At 46.3% G+C, this 26,726-nt stretch overlaps 1 protein-coding gene across 1 annotated transcript in view; it reads left to right on the forward strand.

Annotated features, from left to right (window-relative positions):
- Positions 1-6,054, forward strand: part of SLC1A4 (solute carrier family 1 member 4) — a 28,284-nt gene extending 22,230 nt beyond the window's left edge. Inside the window, 4 exon segments of the mRNA XM_018055426.1 lie at positions 574-768; positions 1,142-1,276; positions 3,213-3,226; positions 3,229-6,054. Coding sequence (XP_017910915.1) covers positions 574-768; positions 1,142-1,276; positions 3,213-3,226; positions 3,229-3,440 — 556 coding nt within the window. The 3' untranslated portion in view covers positions 3,441-6,054.

A 26,726-nucleotide genomic window follows, 5' to 3' on the forward strand; every position in this document is an offset into this window, starting at 1 on the left:
CAGTTCCTCTTTCCAGACTCTCAGAGCCATTTTTTTTTTTCTCTTTTCTTTTGGCCACACTCTCACGGCATGCGGAACTTCCCTGACCAGGGATTGAACTCATGTCCCCTGCCGTGGAAGCACAGAGCCCTCACCACTCGACCACCAGGGAAATCCTGTCAGAGCCATTTCTGCTTCTTGGCGTAGAAGAAAAAGCATAGTTTGCCTTTTACTTTTTGGAGGGGAACATGTTCAAGAGAGGAGATGCATGTGTAGAGGAAATAGTTCTTTGTTCTCTTGAGAATACTTTGCACTGTGAGACAATGTGTGGTTCTTGGGAAATCTGGAATGGGTGTATCCAGGGGAAAAATAACTAAGTCTAGAAAGCCCAATTTTGAACACTTTGGGAAAGCAATTGACAAAACCCCATGTGTGACAGAAACTCTGCAAAAATTCTGATTTTTCTTTTCTTTCAAGGGGAGAGTGCCATAACCTAGGATGGTGCTGATTGCTCTGTTCCTGGGTCTGAGCTGAGTAATAGGTTAGCCTGGTCACAAAGGACTATTCTCTTATTTGGTGGTTTGCATTTCCCAGCTCAGCAACCCTTCCCTCTATGATGAAGTGCATTGAAGAAAACAATGGTGTAGACAAGAGGATCAGCCGGTTCATTCTCCCCATCGGGGCCACTGTGAACATGGATGGCGCAGCCATCTTCCAGTGTGTGGCCGCAGTGTTCATTGCCCAGCTCAACAACGTGGAGCTGAGAGCTGGACAGATTTTCACCATTCTGTAAGTTCCATATTCTTTCCTTCATCTTTAGGCCTGGTTTAAACTTTGAGATTTTTTTTATTGCGGTTTCCTTTGAAAAACTTCATGAAACCAATACAGTATTGTAAAGTAAAATAAAGTAAAAATAAAAATTAAAAAAAAAAGAAAAGAAAAACTTCATGAATACAATCTTACCATGACTCAGGCGTCTCATTTGTAAATGAGGACAGCATGAATTCATTACTTGAAGAAAGTGGATCCTCTCTCGAGGGTGCAGCCGACAGACTAGGGTTGTGTGGTTTTCAGTTCCAAGCCGTGGCTGCCATGTTCTGCATGTCTCTGTGTCCCCTCGGTGCTCTGGGCTCATGGCTGATCCTGCCGTCCCATCCCCTAGAGTGACCGCCACGGCGTCCAGTGTTGGAGCAGCAGGCGTGCCCGCTGGAGGGGTCCTCACCATCGCCATTATCCTGGAGGCCATTGGGCTGCCCACTCATGACCTCTCTCTGATCCTGGCTGTGGACTGGATTGTGTAAGTAGCAAGTCCTAAGGGCACTGAATAAAAGAAAGTCTGTATTGAGCTCCCTAGGAGCTTGGCAGTGGCCCGGGGCATGCAGAGAAACTTAAAACATGCCATTACTGAGAACTTGCTTAGAACATTCAGAAAAGTCAGAGACCCAAGTGTCTGTGGAGATTGTTGGCTGCGCAGGGGTCATAACCATTGGAGGAGTGAATCTTCGGGAATGATTGTCCTTGGCCTGGAATGTCCAAGGAGTGATTTCTGTAAGTGGAGAAAAGATGAGCGCTGCTAATGCAAGTGCCTGGGCTTGGGCTCAGGGGCAGAGTTAGAAAGAAGCTGTGATCTGGGTAACCAGCACCAGGGCTCCTGTAAAGATGCAGAACAGTTCCTAATTGTTGCTGCCTTGAGTTCCATGACACTTTTCTCAGATACAACCAATACCTGTATCATAGGGAAGGTCAGTGAGGGACTGATGTTGGACAATAGGTAGAGCATATGAATAAGAAATGAGCCCTGGAGCCTGGGTTCACATCGTTTACTAGTTGTGTGATATGAACTGCCTGTGATTTAGTCTGCCAGTCTGTGGAAAGGGGATAAGAACAGAGCCCTACAGCAGAGTTGTAGTGGAGACTAAGCGAGTTAGCACATGCGCAGCACATGGAAGAGCATTCAGTCAGCACTGGGGAAGACACTCCTGGCCAGGCTGGGCAGAGCCGGGTATGGATACTCTGACCACTAGACCCTGGCCCCGGGCTGGTGGATCTGCCCACGGTGGTTAGGAATGCTGGGTTCCAACCTTATTTTTAAGCCCTGGAAACTTGAAGGGACTTCTCAGAATTCCTTGAGCTCCTTGGGGATGAAAAGTGCTTTGGAGATGCACAGTGTTCAGACGAGTAAGAGGGACCGGGGCAGAGTGTCAGAGGCCCCGCCTCCTTCCTCACCGGCTCCCCTCCATGGGGAAGGCAGGCGTTTAAGGGGTGCTCGGTCAGGATGAGGGAGGTCAGGCACCAAGCGGGCTGCCCAAGTGAGACCCCCACCATCCACAACCTCTGATTCCGCAACTCTCAGCTTCTCCAGCACCTCAGGCAAGTTCCTATTTTCCCTCCTTCTTCAGAATGAGCATGATACTTCCTCTGAGCCCCAGGGAGAGGTGCTGGTTGTTGGGCTCTGGGTGGACAAAGCTTCTGGAAAGGGCAGTGCTCTTCTCCCTGAGATGGTATTTGCCAACAGCCATGGGGAGCGCATGAAGGTTACAGTTCAGTAGAGATGCAGTGTGGACCCGAGACTGGGAGGTTCCCGCAGGGTTACAGTGAGTGGGGGAAGCTGGAGCCAGGACCGAATCTGCACCATCACCCCAGTCGTGTGTGGGTACTTAGTCGCTCAGTCATGTTCGACTCCTTGCGACCCTGTGGGCTGTAGTTGCCAGGCTCCTCTGTCCATGGGGATTCTCCAGGCAAGAACACTGGAGTGCATTGTCATTCCCTTCTCCAGGGGATCTTCCCAACCCAGGGATCAAATCCAGGTCTTCTGCACTGCAGGCAGATTCTTTACCATCTGAGCCACCAGGAAGCCCTTGTCATCCCAGTTACTTATAACTTTTACATGATGGTGTCTCACACATGAAGTGCACACATAGGAAGATTTCTGGAAGGAAACAGATCCAGATGATACTACTGGTTCACTCAGGGATGCAGAGGATCGGGGGGAGTGACTTTTGTTTTTTCCTTTATGCTTCTCTTCTCCCCAAGTTTTCTACAATGAGTGGGCCTGTTTCATAAGAATGAAAAATATTTGGAGAAAATCAGTTTAGCATCAAGCAGCGCCCCATGCCCTTAGCTTGCTCTCCCTTAGGGTCACAGCCTCCTGGTACCTCAGCCCGCAATGACATCCGCCCCCTGGTGGCTCCAGGCGGCATCGACTGTAACGCCTGCCTGTTCTCTCCTTGCAGGGACCGCACCACCACGTGGTGAACGTGGAGGGTGATGCCCTGGGTGCGGGCATCCTCCACCACCTGAATCAGAAGGCGATGAAGAGAGGGGAGCAGGAGCTGAGCGAGGTCAAAGTGGAGGCCATCCCTAACTGCAAGTCGGAGGAGGAGACGTCGCCCTTGGTGACACACCCAAACCCCACCGGCCCAGCAGCCAGCACCCCAGAGTCCAAGGAGTCAGTTCTGTGATGGGGCTGGTCTTCCAGCTCACCCACTGGGGGTGCCCACCCCATCAGTCTGGCTACCTGGCCCTGGCACCGCCCTCACCAACTTTTTGCCTCCCGAGCAATGCACTGGCCCAGCCACCAGTTTGAGGGTTACTTCTCGGCACAGGCATTGGGTTTCCCAGTGGGAACTGACTCTTGAGGACCAAGACACTCTGACATTTGACACTCGATCATGTCCAGGTCAACTGTGTGCACCCTGGCTCTGTCTGGAAACACACCCTCGAGCTGCCAGGGTGGGGAGTAACAGGCTCATAGAGACCTGGCAGTTAAAGCTTGGAAGATGCACATGTTATTTCATTGCACCCAGGAAAGTTCAGCATTCGGATACTTCCTGGACAGACCTGGGCGGGTGGCAGTCATCTGTCACCTTGTGAGCCAGAATAATTGGAAAAATTCCCAAATTCGTGTCCTTGGCTGGAATTCTCTGAGCTGGGACTCAGGTGTTAAGAGTCTCCGACTAGGCATGGCTGGCTTCTGGGTCACTGGGCTGGAGGCACTGCGTGCCCATCAAGTTAGAAATACTCCATGGTGTTAGCACTGCTGGTGTCTCTGGTTAGCGGCGTTAGGTAAACAATACATTCTGAGGTCAAAGAAGGGAGGGGGAGTGCAGCCTGCAGGGGAAAGGGAAGTAGCCCGAGGGGTAAGGACACACACATACACACACACACATATATTAATGTCCCCAGTCTGGCCCCAGCCCCGGAAAGTTTTCTGCTTTCATGATCTGGACTTCTGCCAACACTGTAGCTTTATCCACCTCCACTCTGATTTGGCAAACAAGTCACAGAGGGGCCTCTGCCTCTGGGGAGGTGTGATATGGTCATTGCATTCAGGACCCTGACTGGTCTAGCAATAGATTTCAATCCAACTAGACCCTCCCTTAAAGCAAATTTTTTTTAAAAAAACTACAAACCCACCCTTCACTGGGGTGAAGCCAGATGTCCTGGCTTTGGCTGATTTTGATAGGCTTGGTTTCCCTTTCCTCCAGCACATCAGAGTTTAAAATTATCAGCCAAATGGTCTACCTGATTCCTACTGACTCAGGTTGAACCTTGGAGATGGGGCTTTATAGAGAGAACCAGTGTTGCCAGGGGCAGGGAAGGAATATCTAAAAGGCACAAGACTGCTGTTTCTATGTAGTTGTTGGTGTGTATGTGTGGGGTGACCTACAGCAAGTCCTGGGGCCTCACTCTACCCCATCAGTAAAATGGGGCTGACGTCACCTGCTTTTTACCTACCTCAGAGGAATCTGGTGAGGCAAACTGAATGAATCTGGAAAATGATCATTTCGCATCTTGGCTATTAAGTGCTAACACTTAACCCCGTACCTTCCTCACTGTTACCTAAGTGATACCTAAGTTCTCCGGGAGGCTCCTTCTCCTGGGGATGACGGCTTTTATGAGCAGGGCTTTGTTTTGTGTGCGGGAGCAACTGTTATCATGTCACTTGTGCTCTTGGCTGTTTCATGTGAGCATCAAATGCAGCCTCTTCCTATTGTCCTTCATCTTTTTGTGAATTAACCTCCCAGCCCACTTTTGGGTCCCTGGCCTCCCAGTGACTCTCAGACCCAGGCACTTTTCTGCCACCACACGCTGGCCATTATTCAAACTCCCAAACTTTCAGCCTTGCTCATTCCCCTCTTTTCTCTGTTGCTGTCACCCAGGCCCTGCAGGAGGGGAGCACACCGTTATGGTGCATGCCCCATCACAGCTAAAATAGGGGGAGGGGCAGAGACAGTGAAGCTCCCCTGTTTTAAAATTATGGGGCATGGGCCTGAGCAGAAGTGGTGGGGAAGAGCCAAGGGGCACAGGGAAGATCCAGCCAGTGGGCAAGCCCTCCTCCCTCTAGCCCTCTTTAAAACAAGCTAAGCCACTCCTGTGAAGCAGGAGTAACCAGGAGCTGGGCTCAGCAGTACATGGAAGCCTTTACCTTCTGGCTTGTTGTTGATGCCTTCTATTTTTAAAGGAGAAATAATCACATGGCTGGATTCCAAACTGCAAGTAAACATTCATTACTTTTCAGCCTTCGCTGGATCTGATCTTTCCCTCTTCCACATCTGTGTAATTATGTGTGTACACACATATGTGTAGCATGTGGGGGGCATACATGTGTTTAGCATCTATATCTACATGTGTGTTTGTGTATTTTAGCTCCAGTCCAGACAAGTTTGAATTTGGGGGCAGAGGTGAATTAACTGCAAGTTGTGTGGCTTTGGCATCCTGATTTTCCTGTTTCTGAAGGTGAATTTCACCATGGACAGTCTGACCCAGGGGCTGCACACACTCTCTCCGGGACCTGGGAGTGCAGTGCGGGGAGCACGTGGCCTAGGGAAGGGTGCTTCCATGTAAAACCCCTGTGATGATCACTCCCCTCTCCCTGGTTTCTCCCTGTTTTTCTGTCCAAAAGAGGAATCAGACTGGGAGTGAGCCAGCTGGGGAAAAATGCCACCCTCTCACTGTCTGATGATGTGTCCCCTGCTCTAACATGTCATAATGCTGTTCATCTCTGTTTTCAATATGTGACACTTGCCTTAAAACATAGCAGTGTTCTAAATGAATACAAGATTTCTACTAGAATCCGATGTTCCTTTATTTTTTTCTTGTGTTTTGAAGTTGCATGGACTGGTAGAGTTCTTCTGGGGGATGGCCTGTGGGTGACAAACTGAGGGGTTATTTTTCTAGCTGCATTTAGCCAGCATGACCCCCTGTAGCAGGGCAGGCCACTCAGGTGGCAGAACTGTCACTGATGTAGCTTGCGGTGGTAAGCTCCAGGCTCCTGGGCTCCTCCCACTCAACACTAGCAGAACCCTTGAAACAGTGAGTGGTTTGGCCACATACCTCCATTAAGCCAAGCCTTGTTAGGACAAGTAGGTCGACAGGTATTAATTGACCATCTAGTGTAAACCCAGAGCCAAGCTGGAAGAATGCTCCAGTCTGTAGAATCACTGAGAAAGTCCCTTCATAAAACAGTTGCCCGTGCCTACCATCCTCCTTAACACACCCAGAACCTTCTTTCATATCATCTCATGTTCAGTAGGGGCTTTCCAGGTGGTGTAGGGGTAAAGCACACCTGGCTGCCAATGCAGGAAATGTAAAAGACTCAGGTTCAATCCCTGGGTCAGGAAGATCCCCTGGAGGAGGGCATGGCTACCCATTCCAGTGTTCTTGCCTGAAGAATCCCATAGACGGAGGAGACTGGCGGGCTACAGGCCATGGGGTTGCAAAGAGTCAGACACGACTGAAATGACCAAGCACACGTGTTCAGTGACATTGCATCCCAGCACTATTAGGAAATTTAAGTTTCTTGCAATAGGATTATCCCACCAGCTCCCAATGACAGCCTTAGTTTCCAGACCCTGGGCCCTCAGAAGGAAGAGAACCCTGCTCTCACCTGGACATATCCAGCCCTCCACATAATATGGAAGCCAGTTTTACTTTCTGGGCAAGGCCCAAAGGGATGAGGAGAGCCTGCACAGATCAAGTGCCTGATGGGGCTTGTTACTAATGACATATAGATTCCCACCTTGGAGTGTGGCTCCGTTGATTCTCTGGGTGGAGTATTTGGAGACTGGGGTGAGTACTCAGTGATTAAGCTTTTCCTGTCAAATCAAGAGTGGCAGTTCCATAAGCCACCTCTTCCCAGGGGAGAAGAGAGGGTGCTGATCTGCTGGGTCACTGAAGCCTGCACAGAGGAACATCTCGTGACACCACGAGCACATGAGTGATGCGGCAAGGAGGGATGCGCACTGTCTGTGTCCAGTCCCAGCTCTGCCACTTCTTGCTGCATGACCCTGGGCATGATAACGTCTCTGTGCCTCAGCCTATTCGTCTTTAAAATGGGGATAATAATCCTGCCAGTGGCATAGGCTCATGAAGAGTACAGGAGCTGATACATTTAAGAGGCTCAAAAGAGCGCCTGGCCCAGGAAAGTTCCTCTGTCATGCCGGCTCTCAGATCAGACACTCTGGCAGGAGAGCTTCCCAACCAGCCTGTGGCCCTTTGCATCAGGCCTAATGAGTGGCATTTCCTTTTCTGGCTTGGAAAGACAGAAAAGAAGATCTAGTTAAACTCATGGGCCTTTCTTCAGATCTGTGCCTGTGTGGTATGAGAAAATGCCCATTTTGAACGTTTGTCCTAAAAATATTTGGATAACTACCTAAAAGAAACCAGGCTTTATAAATGATTTTCAGAATGCATGTGAATGTCCCTTATTCATAACAGAAGCCCACGTCTAGAAAACTCAAGCTTTCCTTCCTTCAACTATTATCCTCCCAAGTTGCAACTCTGAATGCAGACAGCTGCATCCAGCAGGGTCCTGTCCTGTACATAGGAAGTTGCTCTCCTGGCCTAAGCCCAACCCCTTTTCCTCATGTTCAGGGGACACAAAGGCAGGCTTCTGGTCTACCTCCCAATTGTAGGGCCCTGGGCCCTGGGCCCCCTTCTTGAGGCTCTCAGGGAATGAGAATGAGGGAGCATATAACAAGAGGGAAATCTTGAGTCATTTGGAAGAAAACTTTCCCATCTCAAGGGAAGAAGAAGCACTATGATCCCCACTGTTTTCCATCTTTTCAAAGAGTTGGAACTGAGTATCCTAAATTTTCTCTCATCAGAGTCTCAAACCTACATTATTTTTTACAAACAATATACAGAAGAGTGTTGAGCTAGATTTTTAGCAGATTTAGGATTATTTGGAGTGACACACAAGACTGAGATGATAGTTTTGGGATTCTTAGTCTGGTCTTCCTGACTGTCCCCTAGCTCTGCCTTTAGGAGGAAAAGAAAATCATGCATTAAGCTCAGACATGGTCCTTCTTTGTAAAAATAATAATAATAATAATAGTTTCAGCAAATGTCCTGAGGTCAATGAAGATTCAGTGTCTCTTCATTTTTTGGAAAAAAAAAAAGAATTAAAAAAAAATTTTTAATAATCCACACACCATAAAATTCACTTTAAAGATTTAGTAGTTTTTAGTACATTAGAGAGTTGTGCAGCCATCACCACAATCTGATTCCAGAAGATTTTCATCAGCTCAAAAAGAAACCCAGAATCTCTGACAACTACTAATTTATTTTCTATCTCTATGGATTTGCCTATTCTGGATATTTTGTATTTGTAGATATAGATATTTTCTTTTATAGATACATCCCAGATAAAAAGAACTGATGTTTAAAATCACTAGGACTTTCATGGTGGTCCAGTGATTAAGTCTCCACACTTCCAATTCAGGGGGCGTGGGTTCAATCCCTAGCCCGTAAACCAAGATCTCACATGCTAATGGGCATGGCAAAAAAAAAAAAAAAAAAATTACCTTTGGAAAAAAAAAAGTGTAATCATTGCCCACCTTCCCACATACACCCACAGGAGAGCCTGTAAGATATTTTCTCTCTCTCTCTCTCTTTTTTTTTTTTTAACATTTATTTATCTGGCTGCTTTGTTGGTCTTAGTTGTAGTGTGCAGGCTCAGTTACTCTGCAGCATGTGGGATCTTGGCTCCCCAATCAGGGATTGAACCTACATACCCTGCATTGCAAGTCAGATTCTTAACCACTGGACTACCAGGGACGTCCCATGTAAGATCTTTATCATCAGATACAGATTCAGTCATTTTAGCCTATTGGGGGCGGGGAAGAGGGGATTGAATTTCTAGGTTAATAGTGGATAACCAGAACACTTAACTAATTTGCAGAACTTTTCCCCACACAGGTGTGACTGGTGAAAGTTTAGGTATCTAGACCACATGCTAAGTTACAGTGTGGCCTGGATCCAGGCAACCGAGTCTGCTAACATTCTGGTCTCTGCACTGTGTGGTTCCATGCCTGATACTGTGCACATTGTGTTCTGTGTGAGCGATGCTCCCTGGAGTTGTGTATTGTGCAGCCCTGACCTCAGAAGGTGGAAGAATTTATGCTTTTGAACTGTGGTGCTGGTGAAGACTGTCCCTTGGACAGCAAAGAGATCCAACCTGTCAATTCTAAAGGAAATCAATGCTGAATATTCATTGGAAGGACTGATGGTGAAGCTGAAGATCCAATACTTTGGCCACCTGATGCAAAGAGCCGACTTATTGGAAAAGACCCTGATGCTGGGGAAGATTGAAGGAGGGAGGAGAAGGGGATGACAGAGGATGAAATGGCTGGATGGCATCACCGACTCAATGGGCATGAGTTTGAGCAAGCTCCAGGAGACAGTGAAGGACAAGAAAGCCTGGCATGCTGCAGTCCATGGGGTGGCAAAGAGTTGGACACAACTGAGCAACTGAACAACAACAAATAAAAAGCATGTTGAAAATGTCTGCCCTGTAAAAAAAAATTTTTTTTCTTTTTAACAAGTGGTGGCTAATGAGTCCCAGAGGCCTTAATTAACTTCCCTGGTCAGGTCAGTTTTCCTGTTGGTGTGTCTTTCACAGGGTCTGTTGCCAGGCACTTTGTGGCATCAATGTACCCTTTATCTCTCTAGGCCACAGAGCACCCTGGGCTGCCTTTTTAGGTTGCTCCCAGATGCCCCTCGCCTCCAGCTGTGTCCATGTAAGAGAAGCAATCTTACAACAAACGGATCTTGTGAGTGGTTATCCACTCCATTCAGTCCTTCCAGAAACAAGAGCAACAATGGCCAGGACTAAAACCATCCAGACATTAAAGAGTGCAATGCTCTGTGTGGCATTATTCCATTTACATCAACAAAAGTGACCAGGGTTACAAGTCAGTTGAGTAGCCATGATCAGGTGGAAAGAGGGGCGATGATTGGAAGGGAACTAGAGGGGCCTCCAGAAATGCGGGCTATGTTCTGCTTCTTGATCTGAATGGGTGTTTACTTTGTGATAATGTACTAAGTTGACCGAATATGTTTTATACATTTTCTATTAGTCAGGAATACTTCATTAAGAAAAATAACAGGATTGGTGGCACGACATGGCAGGAGATCCAGCTCTCTGTAGTGGTTCCCAGTCTCTCTGGGTGACCATGTCTTTTCTTAGGTGTCCTTGGCCCATGGGAAATGCTCTCAGCTAATTGCATTCTGACCTTCTCGAGCAGTGGGTCAGCTAACCGTGGCCTCCAGCCTGCTTCTTGCTTTTGTATGGCCTCGGGCACTGCTCCAACAGACAAAGAGCAGCCAAGGAGACTAAGCATTGGTGGCCCCATCCACCCAGGTCAGGGCCAGCTCACCCATTAGTCTCAGAACACACAGGGCCTAGGGTCCACAGTACATTTAGGAGCCCATGAAAATATTTTATTTTGAAAACAGAAGGAAAGCATATAGTTCAGCCTGAATTCCATTTGTCCTTATAAGACCACAGTTACAAACTGTAATCTTTAATATGTGTTTCTGATACAGGGGCCCGTGTGGTGGAAAGTCATACATGGCCCTGTCCCTGTTCCCCACTCCATTCCCAACACCAGCTTCTCTGGCTGGAGGCTACATCTTATCCCTGCCCAGGGCCTACACTGTCACCACCTACATGTTGGGGACTTTGCTGTTGGCACATGTAGGGGATCAGGGAGTAGAAGCCCAGTCCATGTGTTGACAACTTGGCAAATGTGGCCAGTGGCCCAAGTTGAGATGACTGCACTTATGCTCCAGGCTTGAGGTGACACTGGCAGCCAACCCTTCACCTACTGTCTATCAAGCCCCTCTCCAGACAGGCCAGTGGCTGTCTGTCCTGAAAATATCTCCAAGCTGATGGCACCTGGGCATCAAGACGTCCATTCTTGGGAATGGCCCATCCCAGGCAAAGTGGGGGTAGGATGGGGCAGGAATTTTCTCTTCTGTTACATTAATAGAAGAATCTACATGATATCCTCAATTTGGCCTTGTCCCAGAAAAATCTAGATGGCCCAACTTACCAGCTGGCCCTTTATGGAAAAAGGTTGCCAACCCCTGCCGTAAAGAAAATATGTCTCATCTCTCCTGATCCATTTGCCACTGGTATGGTTTGCTGGAAACTGGAAAGCCAAGTAAACTAGGCTGTGGTGTTCAGCCCATGAAAGATAGCACAGCCAGCCCAACCCTAGGACCATGGCCTGAAGTTTGTGGGTTGACTGGCTGGCAGTCAGTGGCAAGGGAAACTAAGGCACATACCTCAGGGAGACTCTGAGGTGGCCCCCAGAGATCCTGGCCTGCGAGTTTTCATTCCCTTATGGAGATGGGAGCTATAACACCAAGTAGACCTCATCTGTGTAAGAGTCTTTGAACTGGAAGCTGGCCTCCAGCCACAGATGCTACTTACTAGAAAAATCTATGCTGTTATTTCATCTTAAATCTTCAGACACCCCAGAGAGAGAAGTAAAGCCACATTCATGAGAATAAATGAGGCAAAGTAGAAAGTCCTACCCAGTGGTTCTCATTAGAATCACCTGAACATAAAAATGCTTAAGCCCCACCCTAGAGAGTCTGATTCAATAGGTCTAGGTTTGGACCTGGATAACTTACATTTTTTAAGTCCCAGGTGAGCCAAGGATGTGAGCCAAGGATGAGAACTGCTGCGCTAGTGATTTGTTGTTCAGTTGCTAAGTCGAGGCCAACTGTTTTGCAACCCCATGGACTGTAGTCGGCCAGCCTCCTCTGTCCATGGGATCTCCCAGGCAAGAATTCTGGAGCGGGTTGCCATTTTCTTCTTCAGGGGATCTTCCCGCAAACCTGTGTCTCCTGCATTGGCAGGGGGATTCTTTACCGCTGAGCCACAAGGAAGCACAGCAATTTGTAAGAAATAGATATCTGGTCATTCAGGTGGCCAAAATACACTCCTCATACACAGTTGGTCTTCATCCACAGTTTCTAGCCCACAGCTCCCCATGTGCTTGGAATTCCCTGAGTGCTAGGAATAGCAGCAGCATCTTTGATTATAATATGTGGTCTCTTGTGGGCAGTTCCTGAAATTGCTTCAGAGCCATAAAGGTGAAGTGAGTGTTCTGTTGTTCCTAAGAAGTCCCGTTCCACTGCAACTTGGTTTATGTTAATGAGGTGACTTTTGAAAGCACTTAAGGATGGGAGCTGGTGTCCGGTGGAACCGACCACATGATTAGAAGTTGGCACTTTCAGTCCTACCCCCTGACTTGGGGTAAGGGAGAGGAGCTGGAGGTTGAATGGATCACCAGTGGCCGATGATTTAAACAACCATATGCTCAGGGCTGGTGCACTGGGTTGACCCAGAGGAATGGTATGGAGAGGGAGGTGGGAGGGGGGGTTCAGGATAGGGAACACATGTACACCTATGGTGGATTCATGTTGATGTATGGCAAAACCAGTGCAATATTGTAATTAGCCTCCAATTAAAATACACAAATTTATATTTTAAAAAAGAAAAAAAAACATACCTATGTAATTAAGCCTCTTTAAATACCCAAAGGACAGGGTTCAGAGAGCTTCTGGATTGGGAAGCACATGGTGGTCTCGGGGGAGAAGGGCACACTCCAAGCACAAAGCTCCTCACCCCTTCCTACAGTATCTTGCTCTATGCATCTCTTCTATCTGGATGTTCTTGAATTATATCCTGTTATAATAAACCTGTAATCTGGTAAATATTTTCTGTGAGCCTTAGCAAATTCATCAAAACCAAGGATGGGAAAATGGGAGCCCCTGATTTATAGCCCATCAGTCAGAAACACACATGATAACCTGGACTTGTGATTGGCATCTGAAGTGGGGGCAGTCTTGTGGGACCAAGGTCTTAACCTGCAGAATCTGATGCTCCCTCCTGGGGGACAGTGTCCAAATTGAGTTGAAGTTTAGGACACCCAGAGGGTGTTGAAGAATGGATTAGCCATGCGAGAAAACCAACTCCGTCCCACCCACACGTTGGGATCTGGTGTTAGTCGGAGCTAGCCACTTTTCTTTCTTAGCACAGGTGCCTTCTCTCAGTGTCTAGTCAGTGCTATTGACATGAAACATCTCTAGGCAGCTTTCAGTCCCTATATTCAATTTTCCTGCTGTGTGTCTTTATGTACAATAAAAGTATACTACATTTAGCATTGTTCTATGCAGAGATGGTTAATGCCATTCATATGAGGAATTACACTATTATAATGGCACCCCACTCCAGTCCTCTTGCCTGGCAAATCCCATGGAGGGGGGAGCCTGGTGGGCTGCCATCCATGGGGTCGTGAAGAGTCAGACACGACTGAGCGACTTCACTTTCACGTTTCACTTTCATGCATTGGAGAAGGAAATGGCAACCCACTCCAGTGTTCTTGCCTGGAGAATCCCAGCGACGGGGGAGCCTGGTGGGCTGCCGTCTATGGGGTCGCACAGAGTCGCACACGACTGAAGCGACTTAGCAGCAGCAGCAGCAGAATAGGGTTAGCATAGATATTTCCTAACAATACCCATTAGCAAGTAGAAGGAGTATTAACACCCTCAGCTGAGAGCTCTGGTGGCATCTGTAAGCCCTGACCAACGAGCACTTGGGCTTTGTTTTCTCATTCTGAGTCACGAGAGTCAATGCATTCATTTCTCCGTGGTGTTTATGTTCTCATGGTAAAAGCTGTCAAAAAAACATCCAAATGACAGCACTGGAGGTGCCACAAAAGCGCCGAGGAAGAGTATCAGCTGGCTTTCAAAATGAACTCCTTCAAGAAACTGGATGAAACAGGGCAGAACAGGCAGTCCGATAGGGAGTGCTAGAGCCCCCTCTGACTGATAAGCATCAGGGCCCAGGGAGGAAGAGATCAAAACCCGGAGCAGTAACTAGGAGAAAGGGTAGCAGCAGATTCATCACAACTTCAGGGGGTTTAGAGAATGCTGTCACAACACACCGCCTTGAGCCCAGTCTTAATAATAGCTTTGATTAGAGTAACCTATTGGTAAGAGTTCCAAGTTACACACAACAGAATCCATTCTAGATACGAAAAGCATTGATTACAGGGTATTAGTAAAAGTAGCACTTCTGAGAACTATAGGGGAAACATTGCTAAAAGCCAGTGGGCAGGAGCAATGCGGCTGAGAGTTCCGAGTTCTAGAACTGTTCTAAAAGAAGTCCTATTGTTGGCACTGCCCACCACGCCACACCTGGGACATAAGGAACCAGGCAGCGGAACCCCATCCCCATCTGACGTCCCAGTACAGCTCTACCCTGTATTCCTCGCTTGCACCTTCCCAGGCACACCCGCCAAGTTTCACACAAGCGCCTCTGCCTGGCAGAGCTTGGAAGAAGTCTGGAAAAGTGGTTTCTGTTTTTTTGGGCTTTACACCTGTCGGAGTTAGAACGAGCTTCGAGGGGCCAATGGGCAGGCTCCGCCACAGCTCCCACTTACGGGACACATCCCCTTACTCCAGACAAGGCCTGGATCCCCCTAAATGCCTGCATTATGATACATGCAGATTTTCCCAAATGAATAAATACTTCAAACCGTCTTGCCGTTCTGTTCCCTACTGGCCGGTGGATCTGTTTCTGTGGTGTCACCATCTCTGTTCAGCAATACCTGTTTTACGTCTACTTGAAATTGTACTCCCTTTGCTCTTTTTTTCTCTCAAAGGAGTACAAAATAGAGACATGAGACTTATTTGTGATAAGAGACATAGTTCTCATAAATTTAATAAAAATGAAAACAAAGGCTAAACACTACTAGCAGTCCCCAAAGAGGTCAACCTATAGTCTCACTGAGACCCGTACTGGGACAAAAGATCAACTGGCTAATCGCACATAAAGAACTCATTTAAATCGCTGAAACTATATTACTGAAGACAGTCTGATGAGCAAAGAACCCTTGGCAATTTTACCATCTTGTTTACCTTTCTGGGAATGAAAACCACCTTGTCATGCGAAAGGCTGTTTTTAACTTTTGCATATTATCACTTGGCTGCATTTTCCAGACCCCATGAATATATGAAATGTATGTATATCTTAGTCTGCAGGGAGAAAGAAGCAAGAGAACACGTGTGCAGGCGAGAAGAGGGAGGCGCGACTCGCGCAGCCCGCGCACGCGGGCCCGCCCAGCACGTTCCACACTTTGGCCCATCCGCTGCCAGCCCAGCCCCTGCGGAGGTATCCACGCCTCACCCGGAAAGACGATGAGCTCCGGTTCTCAATCGTCAGTCCTTGCGAGTCCTGGGCCCTTGGCTGGCATGGAGTGAGGTGAAGACGCCATGGAAGATCAGGCAGCCGCTGAAGGGAAGGTCCCCCCCCGCAGCACAGTGAGGATGGGGTTGGGGAGTGATGAGGGCGTGTGAGAGGCATGAGAGGCTGGTCAGCCTGTGTGGCGTCTGCTGTGTCCAGGGCGCCGTCGGCTACGCAGAGCTCGACGTCTGTGCTCTGCGTGCTCCCTTCCTTGTTGGCTACAACGAAATCTCCTTTCCATTTCTGATAGCGAGTCTTCTCATACGTGCACACCTACTTCCCCGTATCATTTCCGTGTGAAGGACAGCAGTCATTTCTAACAGCATAGACTCTCACATTGTTAAGGAAACCGCCAGTGTGTCCCATGAGACAGCCTTTTGTGAACGGCAAGCTACTCGTCCTATTGCTGAATTCACTTTTTTAAAAAGGAAATAGCTGGGAACTTTTCCAAAAAAAACAAAAGCTATTTTAAATGGGGGCCAATGGAGTCATGACTGGAACTAGGGGGACACCGTGTGGTTAAGTGTCAAAAAGTGAGGTCCAGAGTTTTGTGGGTTTTTTTCCCCTCACATGTTTCTGCAATTAATCTTTTCATACAAAAAACAGGACCACCAGACAGGACACCAGAACAAAATTTGCCAAAATTCTGTTCAGAATGTTCAGCTGGCCTTCCACGCTGGAATATTTAAGCCAAAATATATGCCTGCACCACTATCATCAGCATCACCTGAGAATGTATTAAAAATGTAGGTTTTTAGACCCACCCTATATCTACTGATTCTGGAACTCTAAGGGTAGGGACAACCATCTGAGTTTTAACAAGCTCCCCAGGTGATTCTGTTACCAGGTAATGTCTGAGATCCACCAGTTTAGACCAGGTAGGTAGCGGTCACAGCTAATTGTTTTATTGATTGCAATTATTGTAGAATTCACTAATTCAGTCATTCAGCAACTATTGTATTTCATTCATTTAACACAGATTTATTGCATATTTAAGGAGCAGCAAGAAAGTTCACGAGATTGAAGCAGAGCAACCAAGGGGAAGAATGAAAGGAATGAGCTCAGAGAGGCAGGCAGAGGCTGGCTGTGTAAACAGTAGACCTTAAGGAGATGCAGGGTGTCCTAGGAGCCACTGGAGAGTACAGAGCTGGGAAGAGACATGGTAAGATTGTCTTATCAACAGTAACTCCAGCTACAGATGAACTGACAGTGGTGGAAGGAGGAGACAGATAAGGAGCTAAACAAAGCTCAGGAAAGAGAGAGTGGTGACTTGGACTGGGGTGTGGTGGTGGAGATGTTGGCTCTGGATGGATTTGAAAGGTAGAGTCAACAGGATTTACAGATGAATTGGATATGAGATGAGACCAAGGAACATCTAGGATTACCCCAAGGTTTTGTGCCTGAACAAAACTATATTTATTGAGAAATAATTAAGTGCCTATCACAGAGAGTTATTTGTGAGGTAAATGCATTAATATTTGAGAACTTAGAAGAGTGCCTGGCACAGAATAAGCACTTTGTAAAGCTCAACATTCAGAAAACTAAGATCATGGCATCCGGTCCCATCACTTCATGGCATATAGATGGGGAAATAGTGGACACAGTGGCTGACTTTGTTTTTTGAGGCTCCGAAATCGCTGCAGATGGTGATTGCAGCCATGAAATTAGAAGACACTTACTCCTTGGAAGAAAAGTTATGTCCAACCTAGATAGTATATTCAAAAGCAGAGACATTACTTTGCCAACAAAGGTCCATCTAGTGAAGGCTATGGTTTTTCCTATGGTCATGTATGGATGTGAGAGTTGGACTGAGAAGAAAGCTGAGTGCTGAAGAATTGATGCTTTTGAACTGTGGTGTTGAAGAAGACTCTTGAGAGTCCCTTGGACTGCAAGGAGATCCAACCAGTCCATTCTGAAGATCAGTCCTGGGTGTTCTTTGGAAGGACCGATGCTAAAGCTGAAGCTCCAATACTTTGGCCACCTGATGCGAAGAGTTGACTCATTGGAAAAGACTCTGATGCTGGGAGGGATTGGGGGCAGGAGGGGAGGGGGACGACCGAGGATGAGATGGTTGGATGGCATCACTGACTTGATGGACATGGATTTGAGTAAACTCCAGGAGTTGGTGATGGACGGGGAGGCCTGGCATGCTGCGATTCATGGGGTCACAAAGAGTCGGACACAACTGAGCGACTGAGCTGAAAGATATACTTTGTCTTACAGTTAAAAGGATAGAATGTTTTAGTAGAAAAGACCAATTAAATGAAGATTATGGGTTGTTTCTCCTTCCACACAATTTACCTAATTCTTTGTTGGAGTCAAAATAGTTCATCATCTTTTATAAAAATGTGTTTTAATTTCAGCAAATAGCCTGGAATTTCAGGTAATACTTTTGTACACTGGTGTTTACAATGAAAGTAGGGATCCTACTTGGGTAATCAAGGGCTATTCTTTATATTAGATAGAATTAGAAGTAGAACTCCTTTATCAATTTGCTTAGCAACAATTATATATGCCTGCAAACATACATTTTGGTATATAATAGAGTCATCAGTTCAGTTTAGTTGCTCAGTCCTGTCCGACTCTTTGCGACCCCATGAACCGCAACACACCAGGCCTCCCTGTCCATCACCAACTCCCGGAGTCCACCCAAACCCATGTCCATTGAGTCGGTGATGCCATCCAACCATCTCATCCTCTGTCATCCCCTTCTCCTCCTGCCCCCAATCCCTCCCAGCATCAGGGTCTTTTCCAATGAGTCAGCTCTTCGCATCAGGTGGCCAAAGTATTGGAGTTTCAGCTTCAATATCAGTCCTTCCAAAGAACACCTAGGACTGATTTCCTTTAGGATGGACTGGTTGGATCTCCTTGAAGTCCAAGGGACTCTCAAGAGTTTTCTCCAACACCACAGTTCAAAAGCATCAATTCTTTGGCACTCAGCTTTCTTCTCAGTACAACTCTCACATCCATACATGACCATAGGAAAAACCGTAGCCTTGACTAGATGGACCTTTGTTGGCAAAGTAATGTCTCTGCTTTTTAATATGCTATCTAGGTTGGCCATAATTTTCCTTCCAAGGAGTAAGTGTCTTCTAATTTCATGGCTGCAGTCACCATTTGCAGTGATTTTGTAGCCCAGAAAAATAAAGTCAGCCACTGTTTCCACTGTTTCCCCATCTATTTGCCATGAAGTGATGGGACCAAATGCCATGGTCTTAGTTTTCTGAATGCTGAGCTTTAAGCCAGCTTTTTCACTCGCCTCTTTCACTTTCATCAAGAAGCTCTTTAGTTCTCTTTCTGCCATAAGTGTAGTGTCATATGCATATCTGAGGTTATTGATATTTCTCCCAGCAATCTTGATTCCAGCTTGTGCTTCATCCAGTCCAGCATTTCCCATGATGTACTCTGCCCTGGTGGCTCAGACGGTAAAGCGTCTTGCTTACAATGTGGGAGACCTGGGTTCTATCCCTGGGTAGGGAAGATCCTCCGGAGAAGGAAATGGCAACCCACTCCAGTACTCTTGCCTGGAAAATCCCATGGACAGAGGAGCATGGTGGGCTACAGTCCACGGGGTTGCAAAGAGTCGGACACAACTGAGCGACTTCACTTTCACTCTGCATATAAGTTAAATAACCAGGGTGACAATATACAGCCTTGACGTACTCCTTTCCCTATTTGGAACCAGTCTGTTGTTTCATGTCCAATTCTAACTGTTGCTTCCTGACCCGCATACAGATTTTTCAGGAGGCAGGTCAGGTGATCTGGTATTCCCATCTCTTTCACAATTTTCCAGTTGCTTGTGATCCACACAATCAAAGGCTTTGGCATAGTCAATAAAGCAGAAGTAGAGGTTTTTCTAGAACTCTCTTGCTTTTTTGATGATCCAGTGGATGTTGGCAATTTGATCTCTGCTTCCTCTGCCTTTTCTAAATCCAGCTTGAACATCTGGAAGTTCACAGTTCACAGACTGCTGAAGCCTGGCTTGGAGAATTTTGAGCATTACTTTGCTAGCATGTGAGATGAGTGCAATTGTGTGGTAGTTTGAGCATTCTTTGGCATTGTCTTTCTTTGGAGTTTGGATGAAAACTGACCTTTTCCAGTCCTGTGTCCATGATGAGTTTTCCAAATTTGCTGACATATTGAGTTCAGCACTTTCACAGCATCATCTTTCAGCATTTGAAATACCTCAACTGGAACTCCATCACCTCCACTAGCTTTGTTCATAGTGGTGCTTCCTAAGGCCCACGTGACTTCACATTCCAGGATGTCTGGCTCTAGGTGGTTATCTGGGTTATGAAGATCTTTTTTGCATAGTTCTTCTGTGTATTCTTGCCACCTCTTCTTAATATCTTCTGCTTCTGTTAGGTCCATACCATTTCCTGTCTTTATTGTGCCCATCTTTGCATGAAATGTTCCCTTGGTATCTCTAATTTTTTTGAAGCTATCTCTAGTCTTTCCCATTCTATTGTTTTCCTCTCTTTTCATTGATCACTGAGGAAGGCTTTCTTATCTCTCCTTGCTATTCTTTGGATCTCTGCATTCAGATGGGTATATCTTTCCTTTTCTCCTTTGCCTTTCACTTCTCTTCTTTTCACAGCTATTTTTAAGGCCTCTTCAGACAACCGTTTTGCCTTTTTGCATTTCTTTTTTCTTGGGAATGGTGTTGATCACTGCCTCCTGTACAATGTCACAAACCTCTGTCCATAGTTTTCAGGCACCCTGTCTATCAGATCTAATCCCTTGAATCTATTTCTCACTTCCACTGTATAATGTAAGGGGTTTGATTTAGGTCATACCCGAATGGTCTTGGGGTTTCCCCTACTTTCTTCAATTTAAGTCTGAATTTGACAATAAGAAGTTCATGATCTGAGCCACAGTCAGCTCCCAGTCTTGTTTTTGCTGACTGTATAGAGCTTTTCCATCTTTGGCTGCAAAGAATATAATCAATCTGATTTCTGTATTGACCATCTGGTGATGTCTATGTGTAGAGTCTTAACTCTTGTGTTGTTCAAAGAGGGTGTTTGCTATGACCAGTGCATTCTCATGGCAAAACTCAGTTAGCCTTTGCCCTGCTTCATTCTGTACTCCGAGGCCAAATTTGCCTGTTATTCTAGGTATTTCTTGACTCCCTACTTTTGCATTCCAGTCCCCTATAATGAGAAGGACATCTTTTTTGGGTGTTAGCTCTAGAAGGTCTTGTAGGTCTTCATAGAACCATTCAACTTCAGCTTCTTCAGCGTTACTGGTTGGGGCGTAGACTTGGATTGCTGTGATATTGAACGGTTTGCCTTGGAAACGAACAGAGATCATTCTGTCGTTTTTGAGATTGCATCCAAGAACTGCATTTCAGACTCTTGTTGACTGTGATGGCTACTCCGTTTCTTCTAAGGGATTCTTGCCCACGGTAGTAGATATAATGGTCATCTGAGTTAAATTCACCCATTCCAGTCCATTTTAGTTCACTGATTGCTAAAATGTCAATGTTCAATCTTTCCATCTCTTGTTTGACCACTTCCAATTTGCCTTGATTCATGTACCTGACATTCCAGGTTCCTATGCAATATTGCTCTTTACAGCATCGGACTTTGCTTCCATCACCAGTCACATCCACAACTGGTTGTTGTTTTTGCTTTGGCTCTGTCTCTTCATTCTTTCTAGAGTTATTTCTCCTTTGATCTCCAGTAGCATATTGGGCACCTATCAACCTGGGGAGTTCATCTTTCAGTGTCCTATCTTTTTGCCTTTTCGTTTTGTTCATGGGATTCTCAAGGCAAGAATGCTGAAGTGGTTTGCCATTCCCTTCTCCAGTGGACTGCATTTTGTCAGAACTCTCCACCATGACCTGTCCATCTTGGGTGGCCCTAGAGGGCATGGCTCATAGTTTCACTGAGTTAGAGGAGGCTGTGGTTCATGTGATCAGATTGGTTAATTTTCTGTGATTGTGGTTTTCAGTCTGTCTGCCCTCTGGTGGCGAAAAATAAGAGGATTATGGAACCTTCCTGATGGGATAGACTGATTGAGGGGGATACTGAGCCTTGTTCTGATGGGCGGGGCCATGCTTAGTAAATCTTTAATCCAATTTTCTGTTGATGGGTGGGGCTGTATTCCCTCCCTGTTGTTTGAAAGTGAAAGTGAAGTCGCTCAGTCTTGTCTGACTCTTTGCAACCCGTGGACTGTAGCCCACCAAGCTCCTCCGTCCATGGGATTCTCCAGGCAAGAATACTGGAGTGGTTTGCCATTTCCTTCTCCAGGGGATCTTCCCGACCCAGGGATCGAACCGAGGTCTTGTTTGACCTGAAGCGAAACTATGGGGGAGGTAATGAAGATAATGGCGACCTCCTTCAGAAGGTCCCATGCACGCACTGCTGCATTCAGTGCCCCCAGCCCTGCAGCAGGCCAGCACTGACCCACGCCTCCACCAGAGACTCCTGGACACACACAGCCAAGTCTGGGTCAGCTTCTTGTGGGGTCACTGCCCCTTTCTCTTGGGTCCTGGTGCACATGAGGTTTTATTTGTGTCCTCCAAGAGTTGATTTCCCAGTCCTGTGTAAGTTCTGGTGGCTCTATGGTGGGGTTAATGGCCACCTTCTCCAGGAGGGCTTATGCCATACCCAGGTTTACTGCACCCAGAGCCCTGCCCCTGCAGCAGTCCACTGCTGACCCGCACCTCACAGGAGATACTCAAACACAGTTCTGTCCCAGAGCCAAGGTTTGAGAACTAATACCTTCCCCCTTTTCTTTCTTCACAGTCTCCAGAAACCAAAACTCTTCCCCAAGTAGTGGCCTGGGGGTTCCTGCAGACCCGTTTCCCGGTTACTTCCCAGTGAAGACAAAGGCTGAACTGAAGACTAGGAGCTCTGGAAGCAGACAGACCGGCCAAAGCCCAGCTTTACTTCACTGCTGTGTGACTCTGAGCAGGATTATCATCTCACCCAGGAGATGCAGCATTTCCAAATGGCAGGCTGCCAGCAGGTCCAGAGCCTCACTTCCCACAGTGTTCATCCTCGGACGGACACATTCCCTACCATAAATGTTTCAGTATCTGTTTCTAACAGGTAAGGACTCTTTTTAAAAAATCCCCCCATTTCCATTATTATATCTTTAAAAAAACCAATAGTTTTAAAATATTTCTCTGACTTCTAATCAGAGTTTAAATTTCCAGTCACTTCATAAAAGTATAACTTTTATTTATTCATTTACTTATTTGGCCTCTTGGCATGCAAGATCTTTGTTCCCCATCAAGGCATCAAACCTGTGCCCCCTACAGTGGAAGCACAGAGTAAATCCCAACAACTGAGCCACCAGGGAATTTCCAAATTACAACATTTAAAAGGTTTATTTTATTTAGGATCTATCTCAGGTCCACATGGATACTGATTGATCTGTCCATAAGTGCCCCAGTCCCCTCACCTCTGCCCCATATAATACTTTTTCACTGAAATAAATTTGTTGAATACAACAGGGATTTTGCCCTGGAGAGTTTCCCACAGTCTGGATTTTGCCAATTACAGCTCTGTGGTGGCATCATATATCGTATTTCTCTTGCTTCACCTTTGAATTTCTTATAAATTGTTGGAACTATAGGCGTATTCAGATTCAGGTTCAATGTTTTTGCAAGATAACTTCCTAAGTACTGTAGTAGCAGGAGGCTCTTCATGTTTGTTATGACGAGGGATGTTAACACTCAATGCCTAGATCCTTTAATGTATAGTTCAGTTTGGTCGCTCAGTCATGTCCGACTCTCTGCGACCCCATGAATTGCAGCACGCCAGGCCTCCCTGTCCCTCACCAACTCCCGGAGTTCACTCAGACTCACGTCCATTGAGTCAGTGATGCCATCCAGCCAGCTCATCCTCTGTCGTCCCCTTCCCCTCCTGCCCCCAATCCCGCCCAGCATCAGAGTCTTTTCCAATGAGTCAACTCTTCACATGTGGTGGCCAAAGTATTGGAGTTTCAGCTTTAGCATCATTCCTTCCAAAGAAATCCCAGGGCTGATCTCCTTCAGAATGGACTGGTTGGATCTCCTTGCAGTCTGATAGTCTAATTCCCCTGTTCCTCATACAGCACTGAAACACCTTTCATTTACTATATAATTACCCAGTGGTACAGTCCAGAAAAATGGGATAAATACTTGATTCCTTCTCTTTATGTACTGGTTTTCAAAACACAAAGTTGACTTTCAAGCATCCTCTAATCAGGAACAATAAACTTCATTTTAGTAACATTGTTATTCTGTCACTCAGTTCAATTCACTTCAGTCGCTCAGTCGTGTCTGACTCTTTGCGACCCCATGAATCGCAGCACGCCAGGCCTCCCTGTCCATCACCATCTCCCGGAGTTCACTCAAACTCACGTCCATCGAGTCGGTGATGCCATCCAGCCATCTCATCCTCTGTCATCCCCTTCTCTTCCTGCCCCTAATCCCTCCCAGCATTAGAGTCTTCTCCAATGAATCAACTCTTTGCATGAGGTGGCCAAAGTATTGGAGTTTCAGCTTCAGCATCAGTCCTTCCAAAGAACACCCAGGGCTGATCTCCTCTAGAATGGACTGGTTGGATCTCTTTGCAGTCCAAGGGACTCTCAAGAGTCTTCTCCAACTCCACAGTTCAAAAGCATCAATTCTTCGGCACTCAGCCTTCTTCAAAGTCCAACTCTCACATCCATACGTGAGCACTGGAAAAACCATAGCCTTGACTAGATGGTCCTTTGTTGGCAAAGTAATGTCTCTGCTTTTCAATATGCTATCTAGGTTGGTCATAACTTTTCTTCCAAGGAGTAAGCGTCTTTTAATTTCATGGCTGCAGTCACCATCTGAAGTGATTTTGGAGCCCAGAAAAATAGAGTCTGACACTGTGTCCACTGTTTCCCCATCTATTTGCCATGAAGTGATGGGACCGGATGCCATGATCTTCGTTTTCTGAATGTTGAGCTTTAAACCAACTTTTTCACTCTCCACTTTCACTTTTATCAAGAAGCTTTTTAGTTCCTCTTCACTTTCTGCCATAAGGGTGGTGTCATCTGCGTATCTGAGGTTATTGATATTTCTCCCGGCAATCTTGATTCCAGCTTGTGCTTCTTCCAGCCCAGCGTTTCTCATGATGTGCTCTGCATAGAAGTTAAATAAGCAGGGTGACAATATACAGCCTTGACATACTCCTTTTCCTATTTGGAACCAGTCTGTTGTTCCATGTCCAGTTCTAACTGTTGCTTCCTGACCTGCATATAGGTTTCTCAAGAGGCAGGTCAGGTGGTCTGGTATTCCCGTCTTTTTCAGAATTTTCCACAGTTTATTGTGACCCACACAGTCAAAGGCTTTGGCATAGTATAATAACCTGTCACTAAATGTATTTTAATCCATTGCAGTTTTTATCTTTATTGATGCTGAAATCATCCCATCTTTTGCCAGAGAGAGGCTTCTCAGGTTGGCTCTTGGGTCCTTTGGGGATGACCCAAGTCATCTTTGAAAAACCTCCTTACTCCCTGGAGAATTCCATGGACAGAGGAGCCTGGTGGGCTACAGTCCATGGGGTCGCAAAGAGTCAGACATGACTAAGCAACTAACACTTTCACTTTACTCCCTGGTATGATAAGACCTTCCAAGCCCTTCTTATATTTCCCAGAGCCAACAATTTCTCCCAGGACTACTGGTTCCTTTCAGTAGGAAATGGTATTTTAAGATGTACTAATCATGCTTGAATTTTATGATATTTTGAAGTCTTGGGGACCCTTGGTGACTGGGAGAAGACTGCCTCTCCCAGGGCTAGCTAATTCAAAAATAACAGACAGTTGTCCTGTAAGTGTACCTTTCACACGCAAACCAAGCAATCCGAAGTCCAAAGCCCCAACCACCTCCGTTATCTAACTGTCACACACCTGGCCAGTATTTCCCCTGCCCAAAGTCAACCCAGGGCCAGAACCAGACAACTAGAGACCATCTTAGAACCCAGAGACCACCAACATTGTTCAGACTATTCAGTCCTAAACTGTTTATCCTTCTCTGCCTTGCCTTTCCCACAGAAAACACAACAAAGGCTCTGAACCACTCTCTCTCCTCACTCCTTATGCCTTCTGGTGAAACCTGGTGTTTCCCCACGTGGCCCAGCATGGTGTGGCATGCCCTGCTCTTGGAAAATGTGAGCAATAAATTCTTGTAATGGCATCACCTCTCTGTGTCATCACTCAGTTACCTCCATAAATTTATATCCTATGGGTATGTTTTAACATAAGGCCACAATCTGGAGGCTGGGAATGCTCATTACCGGTACAGGGTTGGTCATTATTTCTAGGTCTTTTCCATGGACAGAGCTGAGACACACATTCTGAATTCATCCCAGTAGTTCCTGTTCAAAATCAGGACCTTAGGGATTTTACTTGACCCCTTCTGTCTTATACCCATATCCTCTTTCTGCTACACTGAGACATCTGTCTCCCGTTTACACTGGGAGTGACAGAATTCCAATTTCACATATTTATTGGTTTATTATCCTACAACAAATGTACAGCAATCTCAGAATAACACTTCTGCTAGCATAAATACGATCATACAGCTTAATATTTATTTATGTTTGGCTCCACTAGGTCTTTGCTGTTGCACGCAGGTTTTCTCTGGTTGTGGCAAATGGGGGCTACTGTCTAGTTGCAGGGCATGGGCTTGCTTCTCATTGCGGTGACTTGGTGCACAGCATGGGCTTAGTAATTGTGGTACACGGGCTCAGTTGCCCCACGGCATGTGAAATCTCCTCAGACCAGGGATCAAATCCATGTCCCCTGCATTGGCCAGTGAATTCTCATCCACTGGACTACCGGGAAAGTCCACACAGCTTACTGATTTTATTTTGGCCATTCTTTTTTGTCCTGAGAGTATATCCAATGGAATGTACCCTTAAATTACTGTTTTTCAGTCATTTAGAAGAGTTCCTCCTCTGGGAGTTATCCAGTTTGAGTTATCCCCAAAACTGATCTGTTTTACTGCATTTTTTATTTTATGGTTGACTTTAAAATTTTGGATTCTTTGGGATTGCAAAGAATTGGACACGACTGAGCAACTAAAACACACACACACACACACACACACTTCATAATTACGCATATTATTCACATGGCTCCAAAGTCAAATCTAGATATGAAGTTATGTTCAGAGTTCGACTTTGCTGTCTGTCTTCCTCCTCCCAGAGGACCCTGGTCCCTCTGTCCCATAGGT

Source organism: Capra hircus, chromosome 11 (assembly GCF_001704415.2).
Source record: "Capra hircus breed San Clemente chromosome 11, ASM170441v1, whole genome shotgun sequence".
NCBI lineage: Eukaryota > Metazoa > Chordata > Mammalia > Artiodactyla > Bovidae > Capra > Capra hircus.